This window comes from Fistularia commersonii, chromosome 2, assembly GCF_037954325.1.
Source record: "Fistularia commersonii isolate RoL2024-O1a breed Wild chromosome 2, RoL_Fcom_v1.0, whole genome shotgun sequence".
In the NCBI taxonomy this organism is placed as follows: Eukaryota; Metazoa; Chordata; class Actinopteri; order Syngnathiformes; family Fistulariidae; genus Fistularia; species Fistularia commersonii.
Window position 1 is genome coordinate 2,920,001 of NC_141285.1, and position 15,375 is coordinate 2,935,375.

The 15,375-nt window shown below is 38.5% G+C and overlaps 2 protein-coding genes across 2 annotated transcripts in view; both read right to left on the minus strand.

Moving 5' to 3' along the window:
• Positions 1-19: 19 nt before the first annotated feature.
• Positions 20-3,964, minus strand: vox (ventral homeobox). Its single transcript, XM_086161084.1, has 3 exons — positions 961-3,964; positions 634-866; positions 20-379 (listed from the first exon to the last, which is right to left on the minus strand). The coding sequence occupies exons 1-3, from the start codon at positions 1,205-1,207 to the stop codon at positions 149-151; spliced, it is 711 nt and encodes a 236-aa protein (XP_086017210.1). The 5' UTR covers positions 1,208-3,964; the 3' UTR covers positions 20-148.
• A 3,955-nt stretch (positions 3,965-7,919) lies between these two features.
• The window catches only part of kndc1 (kinase non-catalytic C-lobe domain containing 1), a 49,090-nt gene continuing 41,634 nt past the window's right edge, over positions 7,920-15,375 (minus strand). Inside the window, exons 27-31 of the mRNA XM_086160495.1 lie at positions 13,669-13,822; positions 13,103-13,225; positions 12,618-12,677; positions 12,108-12,265; positions 7,920-11,028 (exon numbers count right to left, since the gene is read on the minus strand). Of these exons, the coding sequence (XP_086016621.1) occupies positions 10,800-11,028; positions 12,108-12,265; positions 12,618-12,677; positions 13,103-13,225; positions 13,669-13,822 (724 nt within the window). The 3' untranslated portion in view covers positions 7,920-10,799. The remainder of the gene's footprint in view (positions 11,029-12,107; positions 12,266-12,617; positions 12,678-13,102; positions 13,226-13,668; positions 13,823-15,375) is intronic.

Consider the following 15,375-nt stretch of genomic DNA (forward strand, 5'->3'; position numbering starts at 1 on the left):
CACAATTCACTGTTTCGGTGTAGACAATAACCTTTATTCAACTATAAATAGACTTCTTCTCTTATATACAGCTTTTACATCAATATAATACTTTTAACAAATACAAATTGCACTTTCTGGATTATTAAGTGTTTCTAGAGGTTTTTTTTCAGTAGAAAGGGGGGATCAGGAGGTGCGGGTGTCGGTAATGGGGAATTAGCTGCTGGACCGGAGGTGCGTAAAACCCGGTGGCCGCCGGAGGGTACCGAGGCCCGGGCACGCCCACGCCGTGGTACTGGAGACGGGGCAGATGCTGGAACATCACGGGTGGGACTTGCGGGGCGAAATCCTGCACCTCCCGTTTCATTTTCATCCTCCTGTTCTGGAACCAAGTTCTCACCTGATGGGAGAACCAGAAGAGGGTTAGAGCTGGAGAGAACAAGTGGGGTGTAATATAAAATAAAATTAAAACAAAAAATACAATAAATTACAATAAAATAAGACAAAATAAAATAAATATATGTTTTCACAATTAATTTCACGATTAATTAAAATAAAATATAATATAATTAAAGTTATAATTACAAAAAATATAATTAAATAAGTAAAATATAAAATAATGATATATATGATGCTTGATGCCTCTGGCCTCACCTGTGTCTCCGTCAGGTCCAGCTTCTGCGCCGTTTTCACCCGCTCCCCGGCGTCCAGGTACTTGTGCTTGGCGAAAATCTTCTCAAGCTTGCCGATTTGCTCCGGGGTGAATTTGGTGCGCACCCGGCGCAGCGGCGCGTCTTTCTCCAAGTGGCCGCCCTCATCCACGGAGTGCCATTCCGTGGAGGCCGCCTCGCTGTCGTATCCGGAGGAGTAACCGCTTCCCTCGGATACTTAAAGTATGAAGAAAGCGTGGTTAGAATCGTTACCGGAGGCGGAGAAATCACGCAAGGCAACAAAAAAATAACGCGCCGGCGCGTTACTTACTTGGAGAAGTACACGCGGTTTGGCGCAAAGGAGAGCAAGGGCTGGTGTGCTGTTGCGCGTTGGTTTCCTCCACTTCCACGCACTTCCTGGGTTTAGGTTGCAGGTAACTTTTCCCGTAGGGTGGCTGGCGTGGCTGCACCATGCACGGGATGTGGGGCCTGCCGGTCGTGGGGTGATCCCCGTGGGTTTCGTCCTGCGCGCTGCGGTGGCTCTGGGCCAGCCAGTCCACGGAGAAATACCTCGCCATGATGACAGTGTTGATGACCCGAGATTTTTGGAGGGGCGGGCGTCAGGGGTAACACACACATACAAACACACACACACACACACACGGGATCAAGCGGGATCAAGCTTTATATAGGAACCAACCCGCACTTTCATTTGCATATGTGGAGGCCCCTTGTTAACGCCCGATCGATCCCGATGATTAGGGGTTAATGGCTCGTTATTGAAGACTTTACATATCCTGTGAGTGTGTGAAGACCTGGCGCCACAGAGTCTGTGAGAAACACTGAGCTCATGCATTTGTCCGCTTTGACTGAAACCACCACACACACACACACACACACACACACACACACACACAGCTGTGTGTCCTGCAACAGTGGCCAAACATTAGTGCTGTTACTAAAACTGCATACAGTCTTAACATGATCAGACCTATCATGTCTGGTACAAATCAATGCTCATTTTATGCGATTTTCAACAAATCCAATAGAATTATATGCAGTTTATTTAGACTTACTCTATTTTTCACTTTTACCTTATTTTTATTTGACATGATTTAGATCCGCTCTTAGATGCAACGATATCCCACGTGCCCATCAATTGCCCCTTGGGGATAAATAAATCCAGAAAATAAAATAAAATTCTGTGACTGATTCTATCAAAACTGCCAAGGACGCGGATGCGATGGATTTAAACAGGAAGTCAAAAAATATGTGACTTACTCCTTTCATTTTTTTAGCGTTACCAATACCGAGGAATTATATATTCCTCCTTAAAGGACCACCCAGATTCATTTTAATTATATCTTGAGGATCAGAAACCACGTATATTTTGCCATCAAGAAGCATGAATAACATTTCCACGGTCTATAAACGCACAAGTGAGTTTACAACTTTGGTTCCACCCTGGTAGTTGAGCTGCGGGTAAAACACAGGAACTTTGGGATCAAGGTAAAATGGGGCTTCTTACAATTGTCATTGTACATTCGCGTTTAGAATGATTTATTTATTTAGACCGTAGAAAGCTTTGTTGTAGTCTTTAACATTCCCTTTATTTGTGTAACTGTTTGGTGACGCAACAGTCATATCAGTCTGATCCTCCCCGCTCAGAAACCAGAGAATGTCGGGGACGGTATCACCCAGCGTTGTATTTTGACCTAATTCTATTATCAGGGGTTGTCAGATCTTGTCGTGGCAATTGGACTTACTTACTGCTTTCCCAAAGATGTTTCACCTCTCGTCCGAGAGAAGTATCGAGTCTTTTAAAATCTGAATTTGAATTTAGATTTTTTCTGTTTTTTTTTTTTTTTTTGGTTTGGTGGTGCTCTGTTCATCGCTGTATTTTTCAGCTAAAGAAATAAAAGGTCAGGATTAAAAGAAAAAAAAAATGAATAAACCAAACCAAACAAAACACTATATATACTGCTCAAAAAAAAAAATAAAGGGAACTTTTCAACAACAAATTTTAACTCCAAGTCAATCAGGCTTGTGTGAATCAAACTATCCACTCAGGAGGCAACACTGATTCATTTGACTTGTTTTAAGGTCATGAGTTTTTCCACTTTAAAATTAAGCCCGACTCCAAATCCAGACATCCATACATTTGATTTCCATTGATCATTTTTTGTGTAATTTTGTTGTCAGCACATTCAACTATGTAAAGAACCTCGTATTCAATACAAATATTTCATTCATGCAGATGTAGGATGTGTTCTCTTTGTTTTTTTTGAGCAGTATATATTTATATGTGTGTGTTTGATGATATATTTTTTTTGTATTTTTTTAATTTTTTTTTTCTTAATTCTGAGCCTTTTTTTCATTTAACTTGGAGATGGAAAATCTGGTGATGAACATGACATGGGAGTTAACATGGGACACCTATATATGTGTGTGTCTGTATCTGTGTGTGCGTGTATATGTATATGTATATATGTATATACACACAGACACACACAGACACATACATATACATGTATATACTCACTATATAAACAGTCTATAAACAGTATATATAGATGCACACACATACTGCTACATACTATACATATATATATTATATTTCTATATTTATTTTTCCATTTTACTTGCAGCTGGAAACAACTGTAACACACTTACATATAATAATCTTAATGTTTTCTTTTTTTTTTGAGGTAACTGTCAAGGTTGGCTTTTGGATACGAATAAATTCCAATTTTTCCCTCTTATTAAAAATGTGCATTCCTGCACCAACAGAGGCGCTCAAAGTGCAAACAAGAGTTTAAAAAAATGGTTGAAATCCCAACATGGTTACATATAATTAAAACTAAGCAGATCTTGCGAACTCACACTTATTTTTTCTTGAGTGCAATGCGGGATAAAGCCGCTCCTGTCTTTGCAAGAGAGCGGGAAACGTGTCTTGATACCCCGGTGAGACTTGGCGCCGGCGAGACCGACGGGCCGGCGTTTGGCGCAGACGCTTCAAACATCTACGGATCAAAGGTGTTACAGTAGCAACACAATTACGCCTGATTGTCGCACCATTCAAATGCAAAGCAAAAAGAAACAACAAGCTGCCAGTGAGCCAGCGAGATGCGCAAAAAAAAAAAAAAAAAAAAAGATGCGCACCCCTCCGCACCCCACACACCCTCGAGTCATGCGGGGAATAAAGAATGCCGCAAAGCGCGTAAAAGCGCGTCCAATGCAAAGTGACATATATTCCATTTTTTTTTATTTTTTTTTATTTTAGCTCAAGACACTTTTATTTTGTCTTTCTATTAACTCATCACTTTTTTTTTTTTTTTTTTGCGCTTTTCCCTTGCAGCGCCTGCGCACCCCCCCCCTCCCCAGACATGATCGTTTAGTTATATGACAATGCAGATAAGACACCTTTTATCGGTGGAGGAGGAGGAGGTGGGGGTCCCCAGCCTTTTGCCCCCCATCCTCCTCCAACCAACCCTCCCATTTATCTCGGAACGCTTTGAAGATTTCACCCTGATCCCGTTAGATAACAAAAAAAAAAAAAAAAAAAAGCTCCCGGGACGTCGCACTCACGCTGCGTCGATTTCCTTTGGCCACGACCTCTTGTCTATCACAGAGGGGAAAGTTGCCTCGAATTGTATTCAAATTTCCCCCCCAGAGATGATAAAAGTAAATAATAAATCACTGGGTTAAATGGTTTAGGAGCATCTCGGTGAATACTGATATTTAATACCATCCAATGGTGTCTTATTGGGCAATACTTATCGGCGTTAGATTACTGTATTGATTATGATGCATTCAGGTCTTAGAAGACTAAAAGGTGTTAGCCATACTGTTGAAAGGAGAGCAAATTCCAAGGGCTCTACTTTGTTGGGTGTGGAGATTTTGGATCTTTAACTCGGAGCGCTTGCTTTGTTAAATAAATAAAATGACTTTTTTTTTTTCACTAATATCATGTGAGAGGAAATAGACTGGGTTAATTTCAGCAGCTCAATTTCAACCATTTCCAATAAAAGAAAAAGTATTTTAAGTATTTTATTATTTTAATACAACTCATGTTCATTGAATTTAATCTGCAAAATGTAGATGTTTCTAGTTAAGTTTACAAAAGTTATTTTTGGGCTGAGAACGCTTTTCTCCGCTATCATCAAACTATTTCAATTCAAATAAGAATAATTAGATTAAGATCAACTTTATTTATCCTGAAGGAAATTGTTGTACCAGAGTTACAAGAAAACATAACAAAAACAAATAATAGCAGAAAATTGTGTAAACAGTAAAAAAAAAAAGGGGGGGGGGGTTAAGAAATACAAATAAACTATAGTGTCTTAAGTAACAAGTGAAAACTATAAAGTGTCTAAAGGTCTTAAGTACCAAGTGAAAGATAAGGGGTGCACAAGAGTATGAAAAAATATTGTACATGAAGCTGTTATATGAAATATTGCATAGTCATGAACATATATACAGATAAATGATTTCAATTTACAATAAGTGGGTGAGATTTCTTTTTTTTTTTGAGTAAAATGAGTAAAAATCAGATTTACGTAATTTCGCATTGACTTCTATGTTGTTCAATATAAGATTTGTAGCGAGAATCATGATAAAATTAAAATAAAAAAGTTAAAAATTAAAGAGAGAAAAAAATGAACAAAAAACACATTTCTAATAAGTCAGGAGTAATCAAAATGATCAATGATATGGTTAGACCAGAGATCTTGATGCATTTTTTTCACAAAATTCAAAATCATGAGTGAATTTGAAGCATTTATGTAGATGTAAATATTATTATTTTCAGCTGCTCCCTTCAGGAGGCGCCACGGCGAATCATCTGCCTCCCCTGCATCCACTTCTACCCACTAATTTCACATGCTCTTTCTATCTTTTCTCCAATCTTAAAAAGAATTTCATATATAAGGCGCGTGTAATAGAAGCTACAGTAGTGGCTGGGGTTGTCTTATGCATCCACTAAATGGAGCTGCGCTAAAGGGAGTGTCAACAAAACAATCAGATAAATCAGTCAAACTTTATTTATAAAATACAAACCAACGTTCTGGCAACTCCATTCACTCCCAAAACAAGTTAGTACATTCACAATAAGGTACCGTACGAACCGGTAGCTCTTACTCCCCTACTCCCTTTCTCTACCCATCAGTACCATGATAGCACAACTGAAATCCAGCTCCTAAGCCTCTAGCCTTGCTACCATTCCACCTGCTCTCCCGCACACATAGTTCCTCCACCTTCCTTCTCTGCAAATTTTCAATCAATTCTCTATCGTTTTTGCTCGTCATCCCGACATTCAAGTCCCTACTGTCAATCCTGGCCTCTTGTCTTCCCTCCTCTTGAGAAGCAGACCTTCCGCCTAATTTCTCCCGGTTCCCCGTAGGCTATTAGCACAGATGGCGCTATTAAATCAGGTTTCGCTCTAAATCCAGTGTGGAAGTCATAGATTTTATTGGCGGATTGTGTTTCGCACAGGTTTTAAATCACACAACCCTTTGCATTGACATGCTTGCACCGCTTTAGGGGTGCATTCTAGACACCAATGAGTACTTGGTCAATTTTTGCACAGGTATTGTCAAATATGTCTTTCTTCAATCTGGCAGGTCATCATTTTCTCCTGCAAGAATTTGCATTTTTGATCTGAATCAATAGCCAAGGGGAAAAAGTTTAGTTTTGTAACAGTGCCGATTCACGTACTGTAGTTTCCGCACTATAAGGCGCACCGGATTATAAGGCGCACTGGATTGTAAGGCGCACTGTCGTTTTTTGAGACAATTAAAGGTTTTTAGGTGCGCCTTATAGTGCGGAAAATACGGTAGTTTGGCTAACCTTCATTCCTCTACTTTCTAGGCAGTACCACGACTTCTCTAGAAATCCTGGTCCTCCGCCGGCTCCTCGCTCTCACTACAGAGAACCATGTCATCTGAGAGCATCATCCTCCACACTAAACACTAAGTGGGTTTCACGCAAAATATACTGCTCAAATACACCTCTGTAAAATCAAACAGTTCCACTTAGGAAGCAACAATGATTCATTTTGACTTGTTTTAAGGGACATTACATGTGTTTTCCCACTTTCATTCTGAGTGGAACTCCAAATCCAGGCCTCCATGGGTTAATCACTATGATTTCCATTGATTATTTTTATGTGATTTTGTTGTCAGCACAACTATGTAAAGAGCAAAATATTTAATAAGAATATTTAATTCAATCAGATCTAGGAGGTGTTATTTTAGTATTCCCTGTATATATATATAGGTTGTAAATAGATCTATCTATCTTTTGTTGTGGCTTGTTTGCAGAGTTGTCAGCTGATTGGGTAATAGAGGCAGCAGCAGCGAGACAGCGAGTAACAGCTACACTTGTGAAGGTCACCGTTAAAATCCATATCCATTATGTCAAACACAGTGAATCCCACGCTACTTTTGTGGATTCTGATTGGCTGACACTGCTTTATACATCTATTTCGCAATTTAATGATACTAGAACACTTCGGAAAGTCAAACTGAACACAAAAAAGTAACTTTTTCTTATTTTCCTAGTAATCACAGCACCAATGAGAAGTCACTGAATGCGGTTTCAAACGGTGACTTGAATGCATTAGAATTGCATACATAGACACTGTCACTTATAATTTCTGTTTACTACATTTACAAATAAAATGTTCATGATATATGATAACAATAATTTGTTTCCTTTCAGCATATTGCATTAAATTCCAATGAGAGAAGTTTGTGAATGAAATGAAATGACGTGCATTTTTTTCAAGCAGTGTATAATATTAACATTTGTTTTTTTTTTACACGATCATGAAATACGACTGAAGAAATGTTTGCTGTCATTTCAGCCAGCCTGTTTTTTTTTTTTTTTTTTTTTTAACCAAGATACTTATTCCATAGGTTAAAAAAAAAAAAAAAAAAAAATCTGATGATTATATGAAGTGACTGAGAAAAACATTACTATAAATAAATGCACTTTGACAGACTACATACATGACAGTGACTTGCTTTCAAATCAAATCTATCTTTTTTTTATTTTCTCACCTTTAGAAATAATGCAGCCATTAAACTGCAGCAAATCCCCACCCGATAATTAGGAAATGCTGGAGAGCACAATAAGGTCACTGGGGTAAATACTGTACATTACAAGTCCCCGTGGGAGGCGAGAAACAAGCCACCGCCTTCTTCTTCGACAGAGGGAACAGGAGTGTCGCTCGCCACATAGCCGTTCTGTCACGGATTTCGTTTGAGAATAATAAGCTTTGGCAAGAGATGGCTTATAAAATCTCATTTATTTGGCTAAATTAAGCAAATCTTCATAGCATGTCACATTCCATCTCCATAGTGTGTTTCACGGCGGAGAACCGTGAAGGAGAGAGCAGGCGGGAAAATAGAAAAATAGACGCAGAACACCATTCCTCAAATAACATTTTGCACACTGACATCTCATTATGTTCCATCATTTTCTCCGTAATGGTAAGATATTGTCGCGACGATGCGCTGGTAGGGTTTCGCTTTTCATGGCGCCCGTTTGATAACAAATGCAATCAATTCCCCCCTGTGCTGTTAAAATGGAATTACTATGATATGTGAATTTACAAAGCCGGTCGTAAATATAATTTTGTAAACACTTGAGTTTGTAAACAAATCATATTTACGAGTCCAAAAAAGATCAACAAACTGTCAGAAGACAGGTTACATTCGGATTCACTTTGGCCCGCTTTTCAATATCTTAGAAAGATTTCATCCAAAATGACTGAACGTTTGGCAAATATCAACTCTTGGGATCTGCTGCATTCACAAGTGCCTTGATATCATTCAGAGACAAAATAATCTCATTTAGAAGAACATACGGCGAAAGCGCAACGTCGGTTGAGATAATCAAAGATATGAGAGGCAGAGGTGGACCTGAAGATCTGTGTTTGTAAAGAAGTTTCAACCAGTTCCAGGTAGTATCTTTGAGATGCTGCCTAGCAACTAGCATGTAGCTATTTAGTAGGTTTTGTTTATGGAAAAGAAGGAAAAAAAAAAGTTGCAAACAGTATTTCATAAGCCTGTTTTTTTCCTTAACCATAACCAATATACATTGCTATCGGCAAATTGATAGGCATTGAAGAAACACAGGTAAAACAGACAAAAAAAAGATTATTAAGTGACTGTGTTCCCAGTGTGGCAAGGAGTATTCAAAATCCAGACTGAATGATGTTTGATATGTAACAAAAAAAAACAAACAAAAAAAACCAGAACTTTCCATGTCATTGCCACGATAGTGCGTGCATTTCTTATATTTTTTGGTAAAAAAAAAAAAAAAAAAAAAGTGGTTGCACAGGCAGCGGCTCATAGCACGAAAGGGCCGTTCTGTCTGGACTTTGTATGTTCCTCCCGTGTCTACATGGGTTCTCGGGTTCCCTTCCAATGTCCGAAAACACGCAGTCGATCAACCGGAGACCCTGAACCGCCAAAACATGCGAATTGGAGAACAAATGTATGTCTTGATATGACATGTGAAGGAGAAGGTGATTGTTTGTGTCTACATGTGAACCTGTGATTTACTAGCAACAGATTCAGGGTGAATCCTGCCTTTCGCCCAATGACAGCTGGGATAAACTCCAGCACTGTCGTGACCTCGAGCCCCGAGTGCAGGATCAGCGGTACAGATAATGAATAAATGACAATATCAAATAGAATCCATGCTACAATAAACAAGTTAGATGATATGTATATATATATATATATATATATATATATATACACTGATCAAAAAATAAAGGGATGCTTCAACAACACAATGTAACGCCAAGTCAATCCCACTTGTGTGAAATCAAACTAAGGATTTATTTTGACTTGTTTTCAGGATATTATATCAACGTTGGATCAGCCTGTCGTTTGTTTTTCCACTTTCATTTCTGTGTGATTTTGTGGTCAGCATATTCAACTATGTCAAGAACAAAGTATTTAATGAGAATATGTCATTCACTCAGATCTAGGATGCGTTATTTTAGTGTTCCCTTTATTTTTTGGTAGTATATATATATATGTATATACACACATTCTTTTTTATTTCAGTTTTTTTCAATCATTTGGTTAATAAATGCCTGCCAAAGGCATATATATACACACACTCATATATATAAATATATGCATATATATACATATATATATACATATACACATATACATACATATATATACATATACATAAATACATATTTATACACACACACACACGTATATATATATATATATATGTGTGTGTGTGTGTATATATGTGTGTGTGTGTGTACATATATATACACACACACACCGCTCAAAAAAATAAAGGGAACACTTATACATTTATACACTTATATATTTATATGCATGCCTTTGGCAGGCATTTATTTATTAACCAAATTATTGAAAAAAAAAAAGAAAAAAACATAATGTGAAATCCTGACATTGGAAGATAATACACTCCAAACTGAAAAAAACAAACAAAAAAAACAAACAAACAACAACCAAAAACTGAAAGTGTATATTTTAGATCCACTTGTAGAAATGATGGCAGTTGACTTGCATTGTAGCGCACTTCATGGCAGTCCATGCAGTATTTATTTTTTTTTCCCCATCTTAGATGAAAATTAAAATGTCAAAGTGCAGCGAGAGAGTTCGGAGGATCTCCAAAGTAAGACGGGTGAACCGGATGATGAAAAAATTTACATATCATTGGAATATCTAAGTCACTGTGATATTTCAGTCTAGATGAAAGGGAAAGATCAACCGAACAAATTTCCCAGCCACAGGGCGACGTAACTCGGCAGCTTAAAAAAAGCTGGATCCATGTAAATGTTCTTATCCTACCAGTTGATATCATGTTAAAGTAGTGCATAATAACACAGGCATAAATAATCATATTACCACATTGCTCATCTGGCTTGCAACGTGTGGAATGTGCTCTGATTCCTGCTCCCTTCTGGCTACATGAGGACTCGTAAGCTTAAAAAGGCGAATTCACAATATCCAATAACGTCCGATATCTAATTTGATATCAAAGTGAAGAGGTTTGATAGACCAAAATAAGAAAGGGAAATAAATGTTCTGAAGATTAGCAAGGGGACGACAGACATCTCTGGCTCCGGAAAGATGCCTTCAGATTCGCGACCAGGGGTTGGACTTACTGGAAGGTGGCCTTCACCCTCTTCAGCTTGTCCTGGATCCTCCGCGTTTGACGCTCGGCAGGCTGCTGGAAATTGGCGTCATTGGAAGCAGCCAGGAGGTGGATGTCGGACGTGCAGAGCTGCGCCAGGCGGCAACGGATATAAGCTTGCAGATCCCAGTCTGGGCTGTAGGGGAAGGCGGCCTCCTGGAACGCGTGGACTTGACTCACCACTTTTGCAATGCTCCTGCATGGACGGGGGAAAAAAAAAAAAAAAAAGAGAACTGATTTTGGGTTCGTATTAAACCTCCGGTCGCGGCGGCGTTAATTTGCGACCCCGATTCCAAGAGAAGCGGGGTAACCCCGGAGTCTGTATTTCTGCTTGTCGCCGCTAGATCTTCACGACCCGAGCATCTGGACGGCAACCTCTTTTCCAATCAAACTCCATCCCGCCGCCGCCATCTGGTTCAACACTGACATCTCGACCAACAACCCAAATTGAACAGCTGTGCCGTTACTATCCGACCGCCACTCGCTGTGACCCGGCATCTGGTCGGCCATATTGGAGTGAAGGAGAAGGACACGGGAAAAACAAGTTGTTGTGGATGCAGACTTGTGCTGTGTGGAGAGCTCATTTTTATTTACTGATAATAAGTTTGTCTTTGGCTTGTAGGTGTGCAGAATAATAATACATAAATTATACACTTTTCACAGTTGGAATCCACTGTACACAGATTTAAAGCCATAAACTCCTGCATCATGATGTAGAAATTATTTGTTTTTATATATAAAAGACATTGAAACTTTCTTTTTTTTTTTTTTTTTAATTTATGATGATTTTCACAGGGTTTCATCTCGTCGTCTTAGATAGAATTTTTATGTTGATGTATTATTCAAGCGTGATAGTGCTGTGAAAGCCCCCGTTTAGGTGGGAAAGTAATTTGAACAATTTTCAACATTCTGAGCCATATTATACGATTTCTGCAGAAAAAAAAAAAAAAAAAAAAAAAAGTTACACAATTTCTTCCTGTTTTGAAACAGATACTATGATGACACCATCAGGGAACGTTTGAAAATATTTAATGGAGAAGGTAAAAATGGTGGAAAACGCGGTATAAATAAAACACACCATCATTGTTATTACGCAACTGTTTCTCTTGTGAAAGGTTATGCTCACATCCCTTTTTTTTTAATATTTTGTGCAAAATGACAGTTATACTTATATTTAAACTTATATTTACATGCACCCATTCACAAACGGACACCCGACTGCAGTGCAAGGCGCTTAATCGGACGTCCCCGAGGGTTTCCTGGGACTGTAGTTACCTGAGCTTCGGCCACTTGTAAGCTCCGGACGTGAGCGTGAAGGCTCCGATCTCCCGCTGCTGGACGTGCATGGCCAGGATTTGCACGGATGGCAGAGTGGGTTTTCTCCTGGTGTGCTCTCCGCCCATCAGACACATGTCGTCGCTCTTCAGAAACACCTACGGAAGATTACGTTTAAATCAAATCGGAGTTGCACGATGTTGCGAAAAGAGAATAAAAACTTTGTTCCAGTCAACCCGGGGAAGTGTGCAAGAGACAGCTGCGTGCTTTTTGATGCATAAGCTCCTTCTGAGCGTAACTCCCGGCAGCAGTGCCAGGTGGAGGCTCTCGGCTCACAGGCGGATCGCTTGAAGCTGTTTTCTTATTGATTTGTTTGCCCTGCAGCCCGGTTTCACAATATGTGGCCAGACAAGCCTTTCTGCTACTCTAGAAATGAGTGTGCGCTTGTGCAAGCAACACGTCTCTGACTCTCACACACACACACACACACACACACATGCACACACGGACCTGCACGGCTCGTAGTTCCTCCAGGATCTCAAACACCTTGGAAGACAGATGTTTCCAAGCCTGGCGGCGAAAAGGAGAGGGAGTCTAGTTTATTATACCCCCCCCCCCAAGTGTGAACTTATTTAACTGCAACTTCAATGTAATACAAGAGTCAATGGAGATGACTAACTCTCGGATAAAGAAATAAATTAAAGAAAATTAGTTTTTCTTTTTTTTTTTTTGTTTAAACACCTGTTCTTTGTAAGTGTGAGGTTGCTTTAATTAATCCAATCCACAGGACGCCTTCCTTCTCATTGCACTTGAATATCCTACATACCACTGGAAAGCATTAATGTTAATTTCTCATTTGCAAAACTAATTAAACACTATCCAAATTCTATCAATGTTGGGGGGGAAAAGGAAAAAGAAAAATGGCTTCAGGGTATTTCAGTTATTGCAGAAGCTCAGATTGTGCGTGAGAAGTAATTTATGAGATGCAGCCTTACGGGTAATTGCCTGACAATCACATTCTCCAGACCCCCAAGGACCTGCATAGCTGTGGCGAAGTTTCGACATTCGTAGCAATGTTTTCCGATCCACAGATACTTGGTCAGCAGGGCGACTTGTGTCTGCAAGAGAGGAGAGTTTACCATGAGAAAAACTGGGGGCTAAATGTAAAAAAAAAAAAAAAAAAGGAGAAAAAAAATAAAGAAGAAGCTTTTCAGAGTTCACGTGGAAATGCAGACTGCATAATGAACTGAGTTTAATGAAAAAGCAAGGAAACACAAATAAATATGGTAAATGTAATCAGTGCCGTGTGGGTGCATTTGCATCGATGCTCCTGTTGATTGTCATTTTGTGTAATTATATGTGCATCTATTTATCATTTCTCTTTTGAGCTTGTTTTCTTTTTAACCCTTTGAATTCAGAAGTCGTTACACCGAATTCCCCTGAGTGGCAAAAATGGGAAAAAACGAAAGAAAGTCTGACATACGTGATTATCCATGCAGGAACTGCAAACTTCTTCAATTTAATTCATTTTCTATTTTCTTTTTTCAGAGTCATGACTCACCTTTACTGAGTCACAGATGACTATTTCACCAGAAATCCAGTTGGACACGCTGTCGGCGTAGGTGAGCAGCTGCTGGAGGTAGTTGTCCGTCGGCGTCCACTCGCACCCGAACAGAGCGCCGCTCTCCGTCGGCGCTGTGTGTTGAGATGCGTTCCTTGGAAAAGTTGGGATAAAGACTGGATTCTGTAGCGAGTTCATCTATAACTTGTTTGTAAATTTCAATTTCATGGATTGCTCTGTAGCTTACGTTGAAAAAAAAAAAAAAGGAAGACCCCAAAATGACACAGATGTGAGGCCCAGCCAATGACAGCTGGGATTGGCTGCAGCACTTCCTGCACAATATACTGCATAACTAATAATATATATATATATATATATATATATATATATATATATATATATATATATTTTATTTTATTATATTTTCCTTGGTATTTTTTGTGCACCACAATATGAGTCATCTGTCGGTATTTTTAGTATCAGCTATTTACTTCTGGTGTGTATTTTTGATGTTGCCCATTGTCATCCCTGTTGTTGTTGTTCTTTACTTATTTGCTGTCTATTTATTCATGGATTTTTTTTTTTGTCTTGCTATATCCCCTCTTCAGTCTTTTTATTTATATTCATACTCATTTAAATTCATTTTTAATCCCTTTTTTTACGCTGCTGTGACAAAGGAATTTCCCCAATGGGGATCAATAAAGTTTATCTAATGGTATGTACAGGGATAAAGTTAAGTTGTTCACTGTCTATACCACTAGACTGGAACGCTAATGCATTCAGCTGTAAAAAGTCTAACGTATCATTTGATTTCTATATTTTAAATACCGAGATTATACATTTATATTCAAATATACAATTAAATGAATTATAAAAGTGCGTGCCGTGTGTGTTTATCCATTGGATTGATATTTATTCACGTGAGCTTCACTGGGTTTCCACTGTTAATATCAGTTTGTAATTTTAGGCTGTATTTTAATCTCCTATAAATGGATTAAAAAAGGCAAATAAAAAGCAATTTATTTGTAGAGCATGAACACAATACTATAATATACATTTTGATAGCTGTTGATTAACATAGCAGCTGGTATTCATATAAATGCAAACGCTAACATTATATTGATTCATTCTTCACACATAATTAACAGTTGCCTGGTGATGGCTTAATTTAATGTATCAGCTTGATCCCATTTGTGGAATTAAACCAATATGTTTCAGCAGTATGGGATTTCTATCAAGCTGCAAAGTATCTTGCTTCTATCAAGCTGCAAAGTATCTTGCAGTCAAGAGGCACAAATGTGTAATTGTTCAACCGATTACAGCCGCAGAAAAAAAATAGTTCTGAATTCAGAGGAGGCTCGCTTCATTACAAGCGTAAAACTAAATATAGATTCTATCTGCAAAGCATTCGGTAAATCTATCAGGCTCATTCAAGCATCACGCGTTGTTAAATGATGCACAATAACTTTCACTTGCTTTGTAACACTAATACAATGCAGCATTTATTATAAGAGAATTATTTTTAAAATTATATGTTATTTTTTTATTTATGGCAGCTTAGAAAAAAAAAAAACTCTTTATGGAAAGTGTTTTTTTCTCCATTTTAGCCAACTTTAGGATTGCTACCATCTTAAGATAACAGGGGGAAAATCGAACAAGCTCATATTATTTAGACGCATCTCGTCATCCAGAGTCTGTGAATTTTAA

What these genes read in the sequence shown, in the direction of transcription:
- vox (XM_086161084.1), bottom strand. Translation starts at nt 1,207, where the DNA reads ATGGCGAGGTATTTCTCCGTGGACTGGCTGGCCCAGAGCCACCGCAGC. An exon ending in AACCGCGTGTACTTCTCCAA is followed by an intron (nt 867 to 960) that starts GTAAGTAACGCG and finishes TCATACTTTAAG; the next exon opens with TATCCGAGGGAAGCGGTTAC. An exon ending in TGGACCTGACGGAGACACAG is followed by an intron (nt 380 to 633) that starts GTGAGGCCAGAG and finishes TTCTCCCATCAG; the next exon opens with GTGAGAACTTGGTTCCAGAA.